Source organism: Molossus molossus, unplaced genomic scaffold, assembly GCF_014108415.1.
Source record: "Molossus molossus isolate mMolMol1 unplaced genomic scaffold, mMolMol1.p scaffold_m16_p_21, whole genome shotgun sequence".
Taxonomy (NCBI): domain Eukaryota; kingdom Metazoa; phylum Chordata; class Mammalia; order Chiroptera; family Molossidae; genus Molossus; species Molossus molossus.
Genome location: NW_023425357.1, coordinates 15,307,700 through 15,329,538, shown reverse-complemented (window position 1 = coordinate 15,329,538; position 21,839 = coordinate 15,307,700). Strand labels below are relative to the sequence as shown.

Below are 21,839 nucleotides of genomic sequence, written 5' to 3'. Positions count from 1 at the left end.
TCACACCAGATGTCCCCTCAGCTCAAAGGGTAGAGAATCAGTTTCCATAGGGTCCAAGTCTCCTGCCACCTGATCATAGATTCCTCTTCGATCTTCATATTTGTCTTCAGACCAGCATAGGTCACCAGGGCTCTAACAAACAAAGGTGGAGTTAGACCCATAGAGAGATGCCCTGTGGGTCATCATTGAGGTCTAGAGCATACACATTCATACTCAACTTTCCAGATAAAAAAAGTTTCACCTTTTAATTATAGGGGTAAATTCCAACATATAAAAAGAAGAGTGTGGTCCAGCCTGTGTGGCTCAGTGGATTGAGCATCATCCTGTGGACTGAAAAGTCCCGGTTTGATTCCTGGTCAAGGCACATGCCTGGGTTGTGGGCTTGATCCCAAGTAGGAGGCATGCAGGAGGCAGCCAATCAATGTTTCTCTCTTATATTATGTTTCTATCTCTCTCTCCCTCTCTTTTCCTCTCTCTCTACAGAAAATCAATTTAAAAAATAAGAGTGTGATTATAATGAACTATCATGAACCTCAATGGACCCATCACCTAGCTTTGATAATATCAATCCTTGGTCAATCTTGATTTATCTATATCTCTATGTTCTCATTCTCTACCCCACTAACTGAATTATTTTAAGCAAGGCCAAGATATCTCATGATTTCCAGTCAGAAAAAAAATTTAAAATGAAACTTTATCCTCACTTGAGGAAATTTTTCCATTGATTTTTTTAGATAGAATGGGAGGGAGGGAGGGAGGGAGAGAGAGAGAGAGGGAGAGAGAGAGAGAGAGAGAGAGAGAGAAATACTAATGTTGTTTCACCCCCGCATGACCCTGACTGGGGTCAGAGATCAAACCCGCAACCAAGGTATGTGCCCTTGACCAGAAATCGAGCCCAACACTCTTTGGTCCATGAGCCAATGCTCTAATCAGCCCGGGCAGATATATGAAATGCTTAAATGCCCATGATATTGGCTATGGAAACTGTGGAATGTGAGTCACAATTCTGTTAGTCCTCTGAACTACCAAAACATTTCCTTATTAAAATAGAAAAGAAAGCCCTGGCCGGTTTGGTGCAGCAGTTGGAGCGTCGGCCTGCGGTACTGAGAGACCCGGGTTCGGTTCCCGCTAAGGGCGCGTGCTTCGGTTGCAGTTTGTCCCCGGCCCTGGTTGGTCGTGCAGGTGGCAGCCACTTGATGTGTCCCTTTCACATCGATGTTTCTCTCTCTCTCTCTTCCTCTCTCTCCCTCCCATTCTATCTGAACAAAAAATGGAAAAATGTCCTCGGGTGAGGATAAAAAAAAAAGAAAAGAAAAATGACCATCTAGTGTGGTTCTGACTGGGGATGTGCTTTGCCCTAAGATTGGGAGATAATGGTTGTTTCAGCTCAGCAAACTTTACAGCAGATTTGCCATGGGCCAAAAATATGGCCTGCTGCCTGTATTTGCACTGTTCAAAAGCTAAGAACAGGTTTACATTGTTTGATGCCTGGAAAAGTATCAAAGGAAGAATACTATTTGTGACATATGAGATTCTAATTCAGTATCTCAAAACAAAGTTTTATTGGAACTTAGCCACATCATGTGTCTATGTATTGTCTATGGCTGCTTTTACACTACAGTGGCAGAGTCTAATGGTTTTGAGGACTGTATCTATTCTCCGGTCCTTCACAGAAACAGTGTTTCAGCACCACGGACAGCATTTTAATACTCATGTCCACTCTGGTAGGGAGAACAGTGCCCCATCTGGGACAATGTTACAGAGAGAAATCTTTGGCCCAGAGGTGTCAGCATTAGCCAAGGCTACAGCAAAAGTCAGGTGTTCTGCCCCACCTACCTACTGTGAGGCAGTTGGTGGGGGTTAGTCGATGATCAAAGTGCCTGTCTGTTTTCACCTGACCTGCTACCATGTCCACTTCTCTCTGTCCTCTGTCCTTGTCACACTCTCAGTCCTACTCCCTGATGCCATGAGTGGGCACTGATCCAGACCTGTCTAATCATCATATTTCATCCCCTGCCTCCGTGGTTCAGTGATGAGTAGGTGACCCAAGCTAGACCAATAAGTGTCAGCACTGGAGGGCTTTGGAGCTATTGGAAAAGAGGCATTCTTTTTCTTTGAAGGTTTTCAATCTAATAGGATTCTAACCTGGATTTTTCTGGGGACATCTTTTTGTTTTGTTTTTAATCCTCACCCGAGGACATTTTCCCATTTTTTGTTCGGATAGAGTGGGAGGGAGAGAGAGGAAGAGAGAGAGAAACATCGATGTGAAAGGGAAACATCGAGTGGCTGCCAACCGCATGACCAACCAGGGCCGGGGACAAACCACAACCGAGGTTCTCTGGGGACATCTTTAAGGAGGAAATTCTTGGTCCAGGTGTGTGGGTCTCAGGACAATTCTATGCCTTGACATTTAAATTGAAAGAGTCAAGCCCTGGCCAGTTTTGCTCAGCAGTTAGAGCATCGGCCTGCAGACCGGAGAGTCCCGAGTTCAGTTTCTGCTAAGGGACGTACCTCGGTTACAGTTTGTCCCCAGCCTGGTTGGGGTCGTGTGGGTGGCAGCCACTCGATGTGTCTCTCTCTCACATCGATGTTTCTCTCTCTCTCTTCCTCCCTCTCTCCCTCCTGCTCTATCTGAAAATAAATGCAAAAATGTCCTTGGGTGAGGATAAAAATAAATAAATAAATTGAATGAGTCAAAATACTTTTTCTCTGAATCTCTCTGATTAACTAGTGTAGTGGAGATGCTTAACTATCCAACAAAAGGCATGCCTTTTTCTTCCACAGTAATATAACTGTAGTAAGGCATATAGCTGTCAAGCTAGACTACATCATTCAGCCTCCTTTGCAGTTAGATGTGACCATGTGACCGTGTTCTCACCAGGGAAATGAGTAGAATGTGTAATTTCTTTTTTTTTTTTATCCTCACCCGAGGATATTTTTCCATTTTTTGTACAGATAGAGTGGGAGGGAGAGAGAGAGAGAAACATCGACGTGAAGGGACACATCGAGTGGCTGCCACCCGCACGACCAACCAGGGCCAGGGACAAACTGCAACCGAAGTACGTGCCCTTAGCGGGAACCGAACCCGGGTCTCTCTGGACCGCAGGCCGATGCTCTAACCGCTGAGCCAAACTGGCCAGGGCTAGAATGTGTAATTTCTGAGCCTGGATCATAAGGCAGGGTTGTGCCTCCATCATACTCTCCTTTTCCCTCTTTCACCGGTTGAAACCTCCAGTGAACTGGCTTATCCATGCAAACTTGGATGATGCGCTGGGGGGTGGCAGAAGACCATAGTGGAAAGAACTTGGATTCCGTAATAACCACATGCAGTGAGGCCACTCGTCTCTGACTACTGTGTGAGAGAAATTGACTGTCTTTTTTAGGCCACTGGGTTATGGCCAGGCCTGTTTGTTATAGCAGCCTAGCTTACCCTAACTAATATAAACATGGATGTGGGTTTCTGGCACTAGCCAGGAAAGAATTCTGCAGATACAAATGTCCTCACCATCTGTACTTCATCATAGAGGGGTCCCCAGGTCCCAGGTGGGGCGTACATTCTTTCCACCTCATCATATAGGTGCCCAGGAAAGGCTATATTGTCCTCTTCAAGACCTGTGAAGCCTGGAGTCGAAGTGGGAGGAAGGAGTGATCAGGGCACCCAGTCCAGGTGTCGGGGGGATCTGAGTGGGGGAGTTCTGATGGGGTCAGAACTCACCTCTGGGATAAGATGCCTCTTCCAGTGTTGGTGGCAGCGGGGGGCTGAAATCCCTCATGGAGTGATAATATGGTTCTGCATCTGCTGTGCTAACCTGTCAACACCCCGCCCCCCAAACCACAAGGTAAAGTATTTTCATCTTCTGACTCCCTGAGAAGGTGAATAATTAATCAGAAGGTCATGGAATTTTATTCACTGTCAGCGGGGCACCCCACTCACTGTGGAGCTTGGATCGTCCAGGTCTCTAGTCCACTGACCCTCTTCATATTCATTCCTGATCGGGACCTCTTCCGACCTTCCAGGATGGATGCATGGACAGCAGTTGGATGTTGACCCTTGGACACCCATCACCCCAAAACCTCCTCCCTCAGAGCTTTTCTTACAGAAAAGTACCCCCACTTACCCTGCCTCTGTCTTCTCTGAGATGCCTGAGGAAAGTAGGAAAAAGGGATCTGAGATACCTCCCAAGCCCACCTGGCCCTGGAAGACCTTCAATATGCAGTAGCTCCAGGGCTCCCCGTGACCTTTGGGCCTCAACCCCAGTGGGGCAAGGGTCTCCTCACCCTCAGCAAGACGTCTCTGTCTCCGTTGCCAGAGGAATCCCCCGACACAGGAGGCGTTAGAAAGCAGCAGAAGGCCCCCAACAGCGACCAGCACAGGCATCAGGGGCAGCTCTGAGGTGCCTGAGGGCAGAAGGTAACACCTGAGTGAGCTCAAAACAATTGGCTTTAGGCCCAGAGCAGGATTCTCTGAGAAAATCCATCCCTGACCAGGCAAAGCCCCTTTTTACAGGCCAGGAAAGTAGATGGACAGGGGTGTCCATGTCCACTCCTTGCCACCCCAAGGCAGGTGGTTTCTTTCTCAAATCAGGTCACTAGCAGAAGGTCCTACATTTGCCTGAGCCCCATCTAGAAACTCAGACTGGAGCTTCAGCTCCTTAGCGGGGTATATATTTTTTTTTTTATCCTCACCCAAGGATATTTTTCCATTCTTTGTACAGATAGAGTGGAAGGGAGAGAGAGGAAGGGAGAGAGAGAGAGAAACATCGATGTGAAGGGACACATCGAGTGGCTGCCACCCGCACGACCAACCAGGGCCGGGGACAAACTGCAACCGAGGTACGTGCCCTTAGCGGGAACCGAACCCGGGTCTCTCCGGACCACAGGCTGACGCTCTAGCCGCTGAGCCAAACCGGCCAGGGCCTTAGCGGGGTATTTAAGACTTTCTGTGATCTGGCCTCTTACAACGTCTCCAGCCTTTCCCACCAACCATAGACCCTGGTATTAGATCCTCCAGCCACACAAACTAACCACGCTGTTTCCAGAATCACCGAGGAAAACCTACACCCCTAAGCCTTAGAATAGTCAAGTGTCCGTCCTCAAATATCCTTTCTTCTCAACTTTTGTTCGCCCTTTCAACTCCATCCCAAACGACTTCCTCTTTGCACAAACTTACATCCCAGACAATATCAGACTTCTCTGCTATATCCCCGAGGACAAGACTAAGTCCTTCTAAGCACACATCTGTTCAAGATTCATTCCCCATCATTTGCTAACAGCTCTCCTTTTCCTTTGAGGAAATAGCCACACCCTGGCTCTCAGTCTGTATGGCTCTATGGGACTCATGGAGGACACAGAGCCAGCCTGGCCAAAAACAGCACCCATCTCTCTTTTCATAGTGATCAGTTCAGAGACCAGCATTTGATCCAAAGTAGATTTTTGCTAGAACATTTAGGACACTCCTCTGAGGACTGCTCAGAAGAGGAATGAAAGTTGGAGGCATGTGTGAGACTTCTTTGTACCCTTGATGAGAGAACCTGAGAAGGAAACCATCAGAGATGAAGGCAAAGTTGAGACAGGGTGAGAAAATAGATCCTTGGTGAAAATTTTAAGCACCTTCATTCAGTCATACTTGGAATTTTTAGTTTCATGCGCCAAGCAATTTCTTTTATTGCCAAGAACAGTCACACTTCTATTATTTGCAACCACCTTCTCAGACTCTGAAGGGGATTGTTTGCAAAATGCTCAGAATTTTCTCTCTGTATCCATGACTTGAAGTTGAACCGTGTCACTTGCCTCAGCCACAGAGACAATAGCAAATGTGACAGAATAAGAATCTTTAAAGGTGCTTGTGAGTCAGAGTTTGCTTCTCCTGCTGCTCTTGGGACTCCTGTGACCACCTCCACGGGAACAAGCCAAGGAGAGACATGTGGCCCAGTTATCCTCCTTGTCCCAACCAAGAGCTATATTGTCAGACATGTGAAGAGGAGGCCATCCTGGACCAACCAGTCCCTGCTGAGCTTCCAGCCGACTCTGGCCCAGACCAGAACTGTTCAGCCACTCACAGATCAGGAGAAATGATGTTTGCTGCTTTAAGTGCTCATGTTTAGGGTGGTTTATTACGCAGGAAAAGCCAACTGATACAGGATCTACACAGGGCATAAAATCAGCGAATTCTTTCAGGCAAGAGTAAGAACTAAGGGAACGGGTTAGGGTCTATAGGAACAGAGCTAAGTCTTAAGGAACGGTGTCCATAAGGCAGAGGAGAGAGGGTTAGAGACCAGAAAGTTCTGTTCTCAGGGGAGAGAGGGGTTTGCAGTGAATTGAGAACTTGCCTTCAGGCTGCTCTGTGGGCATCTGGTAGTCAGATTCTTCAGAAGGCTGATCTAGACCTGGGGCGGGGGGAGGCGGGGGGGGGGGGGGAGAAAGAGAGTGTGAATTAACACCGAAAATCTAGGATAAGCCTTAAGTATTTCTCAGTCTTCTATTAAGCTTTTCATCCCATTTTGAGACTCGTGGGAACTGGTTTATGGCTTCTTAGGAATATTTCAAGAAGAGCTGGCAATTGCTGATAAGAATGACAATACTGCCCTGGCCGGTTTGGCTCAGCGGTTAGAGCATCGGCCTGCAGACCAGAGAGACCCGGGTTCGGTTCCCACTAAGGGCATGTACCTCGGTTGTAGTTTGTCCCCAGCCTGGTTGGGGTCGTGTGGGTGGCAGCCACTCGATGTGTCTCTCTCACATCGATGTTTCTCTCTCTCTCTCTCTCTTCCCCCTCTCTCCCTCCTGCTCTGTCTGAAGATAAATGCAAAAATGTCCTCGGGTGAGGATTAAAAATAATAATAATAAAATAAAATAAAAAGAATGACAATACTATTGATAGCCATTCTAATGCCTGGAATAATAATAATTGTTGATGAGTGCTTTATGGCACACAAGGTTCTTTTAACCTGAATTGTCAATTTTTCAGGTTAACTAAAAAAGATGCTGGCTCTCAGGATCCCTTCATAGAGGTATAAATTCTACAGCATGGAAGGTGGGTATAGAACTTGATGCTTTAGTCCTTAAAGGGAAGACTGAAATGGTGGGGGTGGGGGGAGAAGGAAATATTTTAGAGATGGGAAAGGGTCCTTACATCCATGAGTAAAAGGCTGCTCTGTCCGAAAAGGGAAGACAGAAAAAGGGTGCTTTCATGGGGCAAAGCAAATGAAGGTGAGTGGGGGGCATTTCTTAAAAAATTAGCATTTACACAGACCTTACTTTGTACAGGGCCCTGTTCTTAGATATATTAGTTCATTTAATCCTCACAACTGTCTAAGATAAACCTTACTTTCAGAAACTAAGGCATACCTGATTTTTAGAAGCTGTGGCTCAAAGAGGTTTAACTGAGGCTCAAAGAGGTAAAGTAACTGCCTAAGGTCTTACAACTAGAACTCGCAGAGCCGGAACTTGAATCCAGGTTTGTCTGAATAAAACTCTGTGTGATTAGCCACTACACTGCCGATTGGCCTGTCAGAGGCAAAATGTTCTCATTAGTCATATTCAAAGAACTTGTCCATTTCATTACAGTTGCTGAATTTTTTGGCCTAAATTTGTTCATGATACTTCCTTTTTATCCCCTTAATGTAGTGTCCCCTCTTTCACCCCTGGTATTGGTTAACTCGCATCTTCTCCCTTTTGCCTTGATTAACTTTTTTTTTTTTTCTTATCTTCACCCGAGGACATTTTTCCACTTTTTGTTCAGACAGAGTGGGAGGGAGGGAGAGGAAGAGAGAGAGAGAGAGAGAGAGAGAGAGAGAGAGAGAGAAACATTGACATGAAAGGGACACATCAAGTGGCTGCCTCCCGCACGACCCAACCAGGGCCAGGGACAAACTGCAACCGAGGTACGTGCCCTTAGCGGGAACCGAACCCGGGTCTCTCTGGACTGCAGGCAGGTCTCTCTGGACTGCAGGCCGACACTCTTAACCGCTGAGCCAAAATGGCCAGGGTTTGATTAACTTTTAATAAATCTTTTTTTTTTTAATCCTCACCAGAGGACATTTTTGCATTTATCTTCAGATAGAGCGGGAGGGAGAGGGGCTAATAAATCTTTTAATACAAGATCAATAAATGTTATTGGTCTTTTAAGAGAAGCAGCTTTTGGTTTCATTGATTTTTCTCTATTGTTTTTGAGTTCACAATTTTCTTTATTTAACATTATTATTATTTTTTTAAATCCTCACCAAGGCCCTGACCAGTTTGGCTCAGCAGTTAGAGTGTCGGCCTGCAGTTCAGAGAGACCTGGGTTCGGTTCTCGCTAAGGACGCGTACCTCGGTTGCGGTTTGTCCCCAGCCCTGGTTGGGTCATGCAGGTGGCAGCCACTCGATGTGTCCCTTTCACGTCGATGTTTCTCTCTCTCTCTCTCCCTCCCACTCTATCTGAACAAAATATCAAAAAATGTCCTTGGGTGAGGATTAAATAAATAAATAAATAAATCCTCACCAAGGATATTTTTCTATTGAATTTCGGATAGAGTGGGAGGGAGAGAGAGAGAAATGTCCATGTGAGAGAGACACATCGACTGGTTGCCTCCAGCATGACCCCGAACAGGTCCAGGAATGAACTGCAACTGAGGTACTGTGCCCTCGACTGGAATCAAACCCGTGTCTTTGGTCCTCGGGCCAACGCTCTAACCACTGAGCCAAACTGGACAGGGCTGATTTCTGTTCTTACCTTTATTATGTCCCTTCTTCAGTTTATTTTGTGTTTAATTTGCTCTTCTTTTTCTAGTTTCTTAAGATGAAAATTTACAGCATCAATTTGAGGCCATTTTTAAAAAATCGATTATGAGAATTTAATGCTATAAATTTCCTTTTAAGCACTGCGTTAGCTGCACCCCATAATTTTCATGTTTTCATTTTTATTCCATTCAAACTCTTTTCTAACTTTTCTGTGTCATTAATTGCATTCAGACAGTATGATTTAGTGACTAAAATCTAGTCTCTGGAGTTCATCTGTCTGAGTTTCAATCTCATCTCTACCTCCCTCCCGCTGTGTGACCTTTGACAACATGCTTAATCTCTCTGGGCCTCAGTGTCTTCATCTGTAAAAGGGGAAGAATAATACTGACTTTACTGTACCACACTTTAAGTCCTCTGTAGAGCTCTGCAACCTGCCCAAGACTTTCCCTTCTGACCTGGGGTGGTGATAGAGATCTGGGATCCTTTGTCAGTTAGTTCGCTGTCTCCTAGGGCATTGCTGGCCAGCAGCCAGACCCTGTATCGTGTAGAAGGCTGCAGCCCAGTCAATGTGAAGGTGGTAGCCTGGGGTGGTAGGACATCCATGTAGAGGAACCCTGGGGTCTCCAGAGCCTCATACCTGCACGAGAGGGAGGTTAGTCATTCAAGGGGGTGTCCCAGCCCTGTTGTCTTCCACCCCTCTCTGCCTTAACAGAGACCCACCTGATTTGGAACCTCTGGGGCAAGCCCCCATCAAAGCCAGGCTTCCACTCCAGCCCCACTGAGTATGGGGTCATGCTCAAGACCTTTAATCCATATGGAGGATCAGGGCGGCCTGTAAGGAAAAGGATGGGAAAGTAGTCAGAGGATACAAAATGATTCTGGAAGATTTCTTTCAGATTCTTCCAAAGAATGATTTTAAATACGTAGTTGACTCTCATTATTCATGGTGGTTATGTTCTACAAAGTTGTTGTGAACACTGAATTAGCAAATATCAAACCATTGTTTCTAGGGAAAATGCAGGGTTAGGTTCCTACAAGACTCCAGGCACTGGAGGGTCGAGGGTTCAATTCCCAGTCAAGAGCACGTGCCTGGGTTGTAGGTTCAATCCCTGCCCCCAGTCAGGGTGCACACAGGAGGCAACCAACAGATGTGAGAGAGACATGTCAATGTTCCTCTCTCTCTCTTTCTCTCCCCCTCCCTCCCTCCCTTCCACTCTCTCTAAAAATCCGTGGGGGGAAAAAAATACCTTCAGGTGAGCATTAACAGCAACAAAACAAAACAAACAAACAAAAATAAACCCACCACTACATAATCTTGTTTTATATGTTTTTCTGTTGAAAGATGCCCTATTTAATATATTTTGTTGCCCTGACCAGTTTGGCGTAGCGGTTGGAGCATCAGCCCATGGATGGAAGAGTCGCAGATGAGGAGTAACCAAAAAACAAAAAAACAAACAAACAAAAATACACACACACACGTGTGTGTGTGTGTGTGTGTGTGTGTGTATTTGTTGTTGATTCATTAACATTGAACTCATAGCCAACAGCTGTAACCCATGCCTGAACAAAGCTTTTTCAACAGTATTTCCTCCATGCAGCACATCACAGCCTTCTTGCACTTAGAAACAGTAGATAGCACTTCAGCACTATGCTTGGAGACCCTTTTAAATAGCACTTCCCTGGCCCATTTGGCTCAGTCTGTGGAGCAGAGAGTCCCGGGTTCGGTTCCCACTAAGGGTATCTTGGTTGTGGTTTGTCTCCGGCCCCTGTTGGGGTTGTGTGGGTGGCAACTAGTTGATGTGTCTCTCTCTCATCGATGCTTCTCTCTCTCTCTTCCTCCCTCTCTCCCTCCTGTTCTATCTGAAGATAAATGCAAAACTGTCCTCGGATAAGGATAAAAGTAAATAAATAAATAAATAAATAAATAAATAGCAAAAACACTAACAAAGAGCACCAAATAGACCTCAAAAAGGACACTTATTTACATGAGAGCTGAAACAAGAAAGAAGAATGCGGCTTTATTCTACCTGGCTGAGAATGTGCTCATTGGGTGACTCACAATTCTCACTCATTCTGTATATGTCCCTGAATGACTGGATCAACTGTGAATACATTTCTTGTAGTAGATTTTTTGTGTGTTTATCTCACATCCATTCTCCTTATTTCTCCTGGTTGCAGAACCCTGAGTATCCTTTGGAGAAGCATTTGCTCCCATTCTCAGGCCACATGCTTCTCCACTCCCTATAGGATGGACATGTGACGGGGCCTGGACAACCAGAGTGTCGCCTTCCCCTTGCCATATGATTTGTTCACCGCTGGAAGCCAAGTAGAGTGAGTAAATCTTTTTTATCCTCACCTGAGGACATTTTTCCATTTTTTGTTCAGACAGAGTGAGAGGGACAGAGAAGAAGAGAGAGAGAGAAACATTGACGTGAAAGGGACACATCTAGTGGCTCCCACCCGCACGACCCAACCAGGGCTGGGGACAAACCACAAACGAGTTATGTGCCCTTAACGGTAACTGAACCCGGGTCTCTCTGGACCGCAGGTCAACTCCCTAACCACTGAGCCAAACCGGCCAGGGCAAGCAGGTAAATCGTAATTCTAGTACTTTCACACCACTGTTAGGAGGAAGAAAACTTCTATTTCCCCTGGAAGGTCCAACAGCCCACTATGAGGAGCCTTAGAATAAAGCCGACACAGAGACAGGCAGACCAGATAGGCAGAGAGTTTTTGATGATAGCTGAACCTAGATCCAGTGACTCCTGAAAATCTACCTTTAAGTCACTTGGGCCAATAAGCTCCCTCTTCCTTTTTTTTTTTTTTTAATTAGTTGTGGATTCCTCTGCAGATCCAGGCTCTATTAGAATTTTCAGGTAAGGCAAAAACTCCATTCTTACTCAAACATTTCTCAGGTTTCAGGAACACTGCCAGTGTGGGAGCAACTAGAGACTTGGGTCCTGACCCAAGCACCCTCCCAACACCCTCACAGCCGTCTCCCAACATACTGATGCTGACGAGTTGAATACTAGTATGGTCTGAGCCGAGGGGGTTGGTGGCTGTGCATGTGAAAAGAGCATAGTCCTGGGCTGCAGAAACGTTGGCGATCGTCAGGAGACTGCTATGGACGCCACCCTGGTGGTATGTGTGCTCTGTGTACCTGCAGAAGGGGAGTGGCGGAACTCAGGGAGGGTGACTGGGGCTAGGGAAACAGTTGGGGCTGGAGTGCTCTGGCTGGGCCTGGACTCACCTGGGATTCTGGAGATCCAGAGGGACCCCATTTTTAGCCCAAGTGAAGACAATGTTGGGGACACCTCGGGCACGGCAGTGGAGGGTGGCAGAACTGGTGCTGTCTCCAGCTGCAGCCACCTTAGTTAGGGGAGTGGGGTGTTCTACCTGGGGGGCAACTAGGAGAGACTGAAGGTCAGCATGAGGTGTTTGGAACGACACGAGAGCTGTAGGTTTAGTGGCAGGCCTTGAAGTCAGGGGTACGGGTGTTACTCACATCTGACGACCAGACGGACCAGCCCTCGGGCTGGAGGTGCCACCCCATTGTCCACGATGCACTGGTAAGCACCTGCCTGAGCCAGCGTGGCATGGTGAATACGAAGATGCCCTGTTGGTCCCTTTGCTATCTCCTCCATGTCATCCAGGCTCTGGTCCTCCTCCTCTTCTCCCTGGATGCAAAAGATTCAGGGAGATGGCCCCAAGTCTTGCCCAGTTCCATTATCCCCCAAACTGGGTTTTTTCTGAAACCTCATTCTCCTACTCACAATCACCCTTTATGGAGCTAGCAAAGAAAAAATCCCCCCTGTCACCCATCCACCCATCCATCATCCATTCGTCCATCCACCTGTTTATCCAACCATTCATTCATGGAGACATTTATTCACTTATCCATCTATTTAACCATGCACCTATTCATCCACTTATCTACCCATCCATCTACCTCTCCTTCCATCCATTCATCTATTTACCCATTCATTCATCCATTTGTCTTCCTTATATCTATCCATCTATTTACCCTTCCATCTCTCCACCCACCTACCCTATCTATTCACTCATATATGCACACACTCCTAAGTACATGCATCTGTTCATCAATTCATCCATCTTTCCATCTCTCCATCCATTTATCCATCATCCTTTCATGGACATCTTTACACTGATGAAGTATCTATCCATCCATCTACTCTCTCCCATTCAGTTATCTAGCCATTCATTTACCCATTCATTCACTTGTCCATTTGTTTATTTATTATACCATCTATTAATTCATTCATCCACCTGTTCATTGACCCATTTACTAATCAATCCACATATCCATCCATCTATCCACCCACTCACCTGATTATCTACCTACTCATCCATCCATTCATCTACCACTCAACAGTTAGTTCTTAGAGAATTCCCTGACATGTATACAGTTACACAGGGTCATATAGATGTGACCCTTCTTCCCAAGGAGCTGACAGTTAAGAAACCACATTGCCCAGCCCCACCTCCATTTACCAAAGGTTAGATCCTCACCAGTCTCTCCCAGCTGAACATCCCTGGAAGGATGGGATTGGCATCGACGGTGCAGACTATGTCTGCAGAACCCCCAATATTCACCTCAGTGGGGTCCTGGAGAGCTCGGATGGTGGGAGCATCTGGAGAAGGAGGTAGGGGCTTGGCGAAGGCACTTGGACCTAGATAGGCCATGGTGGAAGAGGGTCCCAGGTAGGAGAGGTATCTTAGAAGTGTCCAGGGAAGTTATGGGTATGACACAGTCTGCCCTTTATGTGGAGCACTTGGAGTAGTTCCCAGGGATAGTGAGGTTGTCCCCACCCTGTACTGTGCCTCTGTGGTGACAAGAGTAGGTCAGGTGGACTTCCAGAATTGCATGGAGGCGGTGCTTCCACAGTGGGCTTGATGGGAATAACTCCCATGTAGGTAGATTCCCTGTCTGGGGAGATTCCATGTAGGATCTCTCTAGTGGGCAGTGTAGCTAAAGTGGGCATGGTTCCATTACAGTTGGGCCTCCCAGAGTGAGAGGCTTTCGGGATGAGTGAATATCCCTGGGTGGGCAGAGCTTGCACAATAAGGAGACCAGAGTGGACAAGGTTCCTGGGTGTGGTTTCCGTGATGGGTGGGGCTCCCAGAGCTGCCTAGCTTCCTAGGGAGATGAAGGAGGCTCACAGTGAACATCCAGCCGCACGAGAGCCTGGGCAGTGCCTTCTGAGTTCTGACAGAGCAGCTGATAGAGGCCATCGTCAGCGCGGGTCACATTCCATAGCTGCAGAGCTCCGCCAGACAGGATGCGATGCCGGGGACCGCCAGCTGGGGGAGGTCAGGGTAAGGGGTTTGCCCGGTGCTCCCTTCCCTAAGGCCTGCACCCCTCTCCACGCCCATTCCCGCACTTGGGCTGAGGCGATAACCGCGGAAGGTCCAGTTGAAGGCCTCCGGGGCCGGGTTGGCAGACACCGACACGGGCAGCAGCGCTTCGCCCTTCTCCACTGCAGTCACCACAAGCACCTGCTCCCCCAGGAACTCCGGAGGGTCTGTGGAGGGGGCGCCATCGGGAATCAAGATTGTTAAGGACTGGGAGGAATTTGAGATCAGGTACAGGTACACAGGGTTAAAGTTGGGGTTGCAACTAGATTCAAGGTTGTGAACAAGGTAACAGTTAAGTACAGAATTGAGCTTGGGGGATAGACTCCAGTTTAGGACAGGGGTAGGGAACAGAGGCAGGCTTAAGGATGGAGAAGGTGTTCAGAATGGGGGTGATGCCCAGGGGTTAGGACAGAGAACAAAGGCAAGAGGGGTTTGGGCAGGATAGGAGTTGGTGCATGACTGGGATCAGGATAAAGGTCAGGAAAGTTCTAAGGTTTAGGATAGAGGTCGGTACTAAGGTGAAGACCCACGTTAGGAGGAAAACAGTGGTTCCAGGCCCACGCACATACACAGCACGTTGAGTCTGTAGAAGGCGCTCACGGTTTCCCGTAGCTCGGTGCTGTGGGCGCGGCAGGTCACACGGTGCCCGTGGTCACCGGATGACATCCTCAGAAGGATGCTCCTGGCGGCAGCAGAGCCTTTGAATGGGGCGCTCCGAGGCCGTGAGGTTAGGCCTTCCAGCCTGTGGACAGGGCAGGGCGGGTGGAGTCAGGTCAGTACTGGCGCGGGGTTGGAGCACAGCCAGAGATGGGGTGAACACTGGGCAGGACTGGGAAGGCGAGGGGGCGGGGCCAGATCAAGGGAGGGGCGAGGCCACTCTCACTCTCACTTCTCCCCTTCCTTGTCCCAGGTCAGGTTGACCGGAGGGTTGCTGCTAATGCTGACGCACGTCAGGTTTAAGGCATCCCCGGGGCGCAGCGCCGACGCGTTGGCCAGGATCGTCAAGTTCGTTGAGGGAACTTCGAGAACGTGTCAGACGAGTGAGGCTCAGGGGTGAAGAGGAGGCCCGGGCCTTGACCCCAGGCTCGGCCCAGCCCCGCGTCCCTTGACCCGCCCTGCACATCCACCGCTCCCCCAACGGGCTCTGGCTCAGTTACCCCCTAGCCCCCCGCGAACCCGGCCACGGGAGCCCTCACACTGCACCACAAGCTGCCTGGACGCGCTGAGCTGGCCCGCCTTGCACGTGAACTTGGCCTGGTTATCCGACGGACCCGTGAGCAGCACCAGCTCGCGGGAGAAGGTGCTCCCCGACTTCTCCAGGTTTCCCAGCTGCACCCGCCGTGGCTCCTGGGGCTGCCGCGGTTCGGTCACCGTGCGGGAGTCCTGAGGGCTGAGACTGACTAGAGGACCGAGGTGGTCCTGCCATCCCCCCCTGAGATGCCCCCATTGGGTTGGCAGCCACTAGCCCAGATAAAGCCTTTGTTTGATGAGGAAAAGGCGCCCCCTTCCGCCGGCACCTCACTAGGGCTTGGAAGAGACTGGAACTGAGCACCCCCAACCCGGAATCTCTCCTGCCTAACCTGGAGCCGGTACCCCGCTGTTCTGCTGTCTGATCCCTCCTCCAGTTCCACCCCTCACCCCACGCCCCGCCTCCTCTGCCTTCCCGAGGCCTGCGATTGTCGGTTGTCAGTGCCCCTGCCGACCCTTAGGCACATTCCTCAAAATCCAATCCAGCTACATTTACAAAACTCCAGGAAACTCCCTTGGAATTCCCATCTTTCTCAGAATTCCTTCACTTTTTCCTATCCTTTGTTGTTTTCCTTAAAATTCCCACTTTCCTTCAAAATTTCCTTTGGTCATTTCCTTAATTCAATTGCCTTTGCACAGATTTCTGAATCCTTCTCCAATATTCTCTTATTATCCTTGTCTTTTACTAGAATCCTTTGTGTGGCCCAAAGTCTTGGCCTTTACCCAGAATTCCATCCAATTAAATGAAGGTCCATTTCACCCCTATAATTCCTAGTTTTTCCCCTAGAATTTCCATTAGCTCCCTAACTGCTCCAAAATCTGTCAGAATGTCTTTTATTTATTTTTTTAATGTTTTTATTAATTTTTAGAGAGAGAGGAAGGGAGAGAGAGATGGAAATATCGACCAAAAAGAGAAACATCGATTGGCTGCCTCGTGCATGCCCCCCAGTGGGAATCCTACAACCCAACCCAGGCATGTGCCCTGGTGGGAAATTGAACAGGCAACCTCTGGGTGCATGGGTCAACACTCGACCACTGAGCCACATCACCCAGGCTGTCAGAATTTCTTTTAATTTTACCAGAATTTCATTCACTTACCCCCAAATCCTAAAAAATTAATTTAATATTAATTAATGTATTTTCATATATATATATATTTTTTTTTTTTTTTTTAGCTCAGCCAATGTGGTTCAGTGGATTGAGTGTTGTCCCATGGACTGACAGGTCCCGGTTCGATTCCTAGTCAGGGCACATGCCCAGGGTTGCATGCTCAACCCCCAATGGGTGGCATGCAGGAGGCAGCTGGTTGATGTTTCTCTCTCACATCAATGTTTCTATCTCTCTCCCTTTCTCTCTCTAAATAATCAATTTTTAAAAACATTTTAAAGAGAGATGTTTTATTTTATTTTAATTTTTTTGTTAATCCTCACCCAAGGATATTTTTTATATGTTTGTCTTGTTTTGTTTTCTGTTAATCCTCACCCGAGGACATTTTTCCATTGATTTTTAGAGTGAGTGGAAGGGGGAAGTGAGGGAGAGAGGTAGAGAGAGAGAGAAACATCAATGTGAGAGAGACATATCAATTGATTGCCTCCCGCACAACCCTGACCAGGGCTGGGGATGGAACCTGCAATCCAGGTACATGTCCTTGACTGGGAATTGAACCCAAGACTCTTTGGTCCATGGGTCGACACTCTAACCACTGAACCAAACCAGCCAAGACTAAAATATGTTTTTATTGACTTTTAGAGAGAGAGGAAAAGAGTGAGAAAGAGAGATAGAAACATCAAGGAGAGAGCTACATCAGTCGGCTGCCTCCTAAATGCCCCCAACTGGGGATTGAGCCTGCAACCTGGACATGTGCCCTGACCAGGAATTGAACCAGCAACCTCTTGGTGTATAGGTTGATGCTCAACAACTGAGCCACACTGGCTGAGTCAAAGATTTTTTTTTTTTCATTAATTTTTAGAGACAGTGGAAGGAAGGGGGAGAATGAGAGAGAGAGAGAGAGAGAGAGAGAGAGAGAGAGAGAGAGAGAAACATCGATGTGTGAGAGAGAGAGAGACATCAATTAGTTGCCTCCTGCACATGTCCCAACTAGGCCGGGGATCAAACCAGCAAACCTGCAACCCAGGTATGTGCCCTTGACCAAGGATCAAACTGAGCCACACTAGCCAGGGCTTAATCAATGAATTTTTAATGCTCTGTGGAATTACTAGTCTTTCCCCAAATTTCTAGCCTTTGCCCATCTTTGTCTTTGTTCTTGGAATTCTTAGTCTTTCCCCCAAATCTCTGCCATTTCACCTGAATGCTGAGAATTCACCAGAATTTCCTTTAATTAAATTAATTACCTTTTCTCTAGAATTCCCAATCCTGATTCAGAATTCCTTCATTTAAACTAAGGATTCTCACTGATTTCCCAGAATTCCCAGGAGTTTCCTTGGATTCCATGTACTTGCTATGGCATTTGTGTCTTTTCCAATTCTCTGCCAAAACTTGAAATCTCTACTATTTTTTCAAGAAATTCAGTTTTTTTCCAAGATTTCCCAAGACTCTGGAGGAGAGAGAGGGCTTCATCCATTCCCCACATTCCTGGCCACCCCACAGCCCTTCCTTGGCACTGACCTTGTACCAGGTGAGGGAGGGGTCTGGGTTGCCTCCAATGGCCAAACACACCAGCCTCACCCGGGTCCCAGCCCGGAGGGGCTGCTGCTCTGGGGGCCCCTCAATCCATAGCTTCTGGGCAGGGTCTGTGGGGAGAGCCAGGAAGAGTGGCTTTCTCTCTGGCCTGAGGCCTAAGGGCAGGGTCTCTAAGGCAGGGGGCACCCCCTGGGGTGAGGATGGAGGCTCACATTTCACATTCAGAGTGAGTGACTTTTTGAAGGTCTCCTTGGTGAAGGCTTCACTAAAGGCCTCACAGGTGAGGGTCAGACCATTGTCCTCCCGTCGCACCAGGAACGTCAGGTTGGACATGGAGATGTGGCCACCATGAAGGCCCTGGCAGGGAAGAGATTCAGGACTGGGGACTAGAGCACCCTCATCCATGCACCAGAAGCCTCAGTCCACTCTATACTCCTGCAGGGACCCAGGAGGTCCAGGCCCCAGTCCATGCTCCCCAAGGACCAAGGCATTCTCTCCCACAGCCAAGAGCCATGCCCTCAGCTCCCTCCTCCCTCGGACCCAGAAGCCTGGCCCCTGCCTCACATCCATGACCGTCTCCTCTGTGGCCAGCAGCTGCCGCCAGCCCAGCCACCACCGCAGCAGAACCTGTGGGCGACTGGACTTGGTGATGCAGGACAGCGTCACATTCTTGTTCTCAGACTGAGATGCAGATCCCAGGATAGTAATGGCACTGGGGGGAACTGCAGGGATCATGGGCAGAAGAGAGACACTAAGCTGGACTGGCTGCCTCACAGACCAGCCCAGACGAACAGGGAACTGGGGATGGATGACGAGGTCTTTGACATTAGACAGGCATGATTTGGGGACACAAGCATATGGTTCTCTGATGCACAGACAGCTGGGAAGCTGGCACCAGGACTCACAGGTAACCTGTAGCGTGACCCCGCGTTCCTGGATCTCTTTGGATACACTGTTGTGGGCCTCACAGCTGAGCCTTGCCCCATGGTCCTCTGGCCGGACAATCATCACTAGGATGCTTCGGGCCACCGCCTGAGTGTGCTTTGTGCCCCACGCTGTGGACAAGGGCTGGCCATTCTGGAGACAAGAACAGACCTGGACCAGCTCAGAATCAGCTCCTGGTCCCCGCCCTGCTCCCCACCCTCATGTCTGCCTCTGCCTTCACCTTCAGCCACTGCAGTGTGGCTGGTGGATTCCCTCCTCGGGCCATGCACAGCAGCTCCAAGTTCTGCCCTGCCCGCACGTGCCCCTCATCCAGACCTGGCCACTCAATCACAGGGGGTCCTGGGGGAACTGGAGAGCAGCAGTCACTTAGTGGGCCTGGGGAGCCCATCCATTCTTTCCAGGTCCCACAGTCTGCCTCTGAACCCTTATGTTTCTCTTTAAAAGCCAGAACCAGCCTGGCCATTGTGGCTCAGTGGTTGAGCATCAACTTATGCACCAAGAGGTCGCCGGTTTGATTCCTACTCAGGGCACATGCCCAAGTTGTGGGCCTGATCCCCAGTGGGGGGCATGTAGGAGGTGACCAGTTGATGTTCTCTCTCATCAGTGTTTCTTCCTCTCTCTCCTTCTCCCTTTTTCTCTCTAAAAATTAATAAAGAAAAAAATTCTTTAAAAAAAAGAGCCAGAACAATTCATAATCCCTGTGTTCCTCCAGAACCCCCAATTCCTGCTCCCTGTCCCCAGTGCCCACAGCTCACACAGTACCCCACTTACACAGAACATTCATGGTGAATGAGGCTTTGAGAGGGGTATCCAAAGCTGGGCTGGACCCCTCACAGACCAGTAACTGCCCGTTATCCGAGCTCTGGGGTGTCACCCTAGGGAGAAAGTTAGAGTTCTAGACTCAGAGTCATTAACTGAAATTTGGGGACTTAAGGTGAGGAGGTCCCCACACCTGGCCTGATTTCCTCTAGGATCTGGAATTCCATGAAAAAAATATTGGGGGGAATCAGGAATGAGAATTGGGGTTTCAGAGACCCACACATGGCCAAAATCTCTGATACTCTGGAACTGGGGTTCCCATGAAGATGTTTTGGAGTGTCAGGGTGAAGAACTGAGTCCCAGATATTCATACCTGACCCAGGTTTTCATGCCTGAATCCCTGGGACTTGGGGTTTACATGGAGAAATTTGGAGGTCGGGTTAAGGGTAGGGCATCCCACATCCGATACCTGGCTGTGGCCTCTGTGGTGAAGAGTTTCTCCTGGGACCCCTCATTCACATTAGCAGTGATGTCAGAAATTAGTTGTCCACCTTGGGGTAACAAGAGGGCAGAAAGGGTGCCAGGTTCTCCCCAAGGTGGATCTTGGGGATCATGGCCTGGAAGTCATCAGGGTGGACGGACTGCCCCTCCCTCCCGGTACTGAAGGAAATGCACTAGCTACATTCCCTCCACACATTAAGACTTCCTGAGTCCCAGAGTTCTCGGCGCCTCTCCCCTCCCCTCCCATCCTTGCTGGGCTTATCACCTATACCCATTACTCAGCTTCCCATTTTTGAACAGATGACACCGTGTCTCTGTCTGAAGCCTCAGCCAGTCCCTGAGTTCCAGACCAGCAGCCCGTGATCTCCTTGGTGCCTTGCCCTGGATGTCTCCTCCCATCCACCGGATTCCATGCTGGCCTCAGCATTTCCCTAAGCCTGTGTCTCCATCTCAGAAATGGCATATTTTCTGGGGCCCCAAGGAGGGCCCTGGGCAGGGACACCCCCTCCCAACTGCAGGGGCTTCACACTGCGCCCAGCAGTTCCCCCACACTCACTCTGAAGGAAGGTGATGTCAGGTGCTGGCTTTGCATCCCCAGACACACAGCTGACCTCGTACTCCTGCCCAGCTTCCCACGTGACTGTGCTCCCTGCCTCAGGGGTTAGCTGAAGCATCTTGGGGGGCACTGATGAGAAAGGGTCTGGGGTAAGCCACCACCGCAGAGAAGAATATGAGGGTTTGGGCTTTGGGTCTCATTGCTCATGAAACGAGTTCTGCACCCTGGATCTGAGGAAGGAGATGCTGGGGGCTTGGACTCCTGGGTCCTGGGTAGGAGAGGGCTAGAAGTCCAGACTCTTGGGTAGACTCTTGGGTCCTGGGCGGGGGGCGGGGGGGTGTCTTTCACCCATACCCAGAATGGAGAGGATCACTCTGGGAGACACAAGCTCAGGCCCTGTCTCTGAGCGGCCGACCTGGCACTCATACTCTGCGTCGTCACTGAGGTCACATGCTTCAATATGCAGGTGGAATTCACCTGCGGGTAGGACCAAGGTCAGGGTCACGGGCAGCTTCTGCTGGTGGCTCATGGTCTCAGGCTCTGGTCCCTTACCTTTAGTAGGGTCGCCTTCCAGGTGGTACCGCGGGAAGCTGGGGATCCTAGGGTCGGGTCCTAGGAGAAGTCCATCTTTGGCCCATTGCACCGCACTGCCAGGGGCACTGACCCCACACCGAAGCTCAGCGGCAGCCCCTTCCACCGCCGTCGTGTTTTCAGGTAGAGCCCAGAAGCCTCTGGAGCCTGAGGCAGAGATCTGCGACTGCGCCAGGCCTGAGGACACAGAAAGCTCAGAGGAGTGGGCAGAGGGTCTGTCTGGAGAATGTGAGTAGGAAATGAGGGCTTCTTAACACTAGGTCACAAGGCCAGGATCCCACTCACCTGTGGTCAGCAGCCCCACGAGGAGCAGGGCAGCCTGGATGGGGACCCTCAGGGCCAGTCCATGTCCTCCGCCTGTGGCTCTTGCAGTGCCCACTGCCTGCCTCCTGCGTCTGCCTCTGGCTTTCTCTGGGTCCCTCTCCCTATGTCTCTGTCTCTTGCTTTTCTCTTTGCCTGTCTTTTGCCATCCGTCTCCTCTTCCTCTGTTTTTCTTCCTTCCCAT

At 49.2% G+C, this 21,839-nt stretch overlaps 1 protein-coding gene across 1 annotated transcript; it reads right to left on the bottom strand.

The window, feature by feature from the left end:
* On the bottom strand, window positions 1-21,839 carry NPHS1 (NPHS1 adhesion molecule, nephrin). The gene is made up of 29 exons (XM_036275093.1): window positions 21,620-21,839; window positions 21,296-21,511; window positions 21,098-21,220; window positions 20,744-20,872; window positions 20,156-20,237; window positions 19,699-19,802; window positions 19,148-19,275; window positions 18,888-19,059; window positions 18,547-18,704; window positions 18,195-18,339; window positions 17,968-18,092; window positions 15,291-15,477; window positions 14,984-15,113; window positions 14,664-14,836; window positions 14,121-14,261; window positions 13,900-14,040; window positions 13,249-13,370; window positions 12,224-12,395; window positions 11,969-12,125; window positions 11,727-11,878; window positions 9,439-9,550; window positions 9,174-9,355; window positions 6,330-6,386; window positions 4,279-4,398; window positions 4,119-4,143; window positions 3,935-4,010; window positions 3,716-3,809; window positions 3,506-3,621; window positions 1-132 (listed from the first exon to the last, which is right to left on the bottom strand). The coding sequence occupies exons 1-29, from the start codon at window positions 21,837-21,839 to the stop codon at window positions 1-3; spliced, it is 3,891 nt and encodes a 1,296-aa protein (XP_036130986.1).

Bases quoted from the DNA above. Each gene is read 5' to 3' on its own strand.
- NPHS1 (XM_036275093.1), bottom strand. From the start codon at position 21,839: ATGGGAAGGAAGAAAAACAGAGGAAGAGGAGACGGATGGCAAAAGACA. The intron at 19,060-19,147 runs GTGAAGGCAGAG...TCTTGTCTCCAG, and splicing joins CCACACTGCAGTGGCTGAAG to AATGGCCAGCCCTTGTCCAC. The intron at 18,705-18,887 runs GTGAGTCCTGGT...TGATCCCTGCAG, and splicing joins GGTCACGCTACAGGTTACCT to TTCCCCCCAGTGCCATTACT.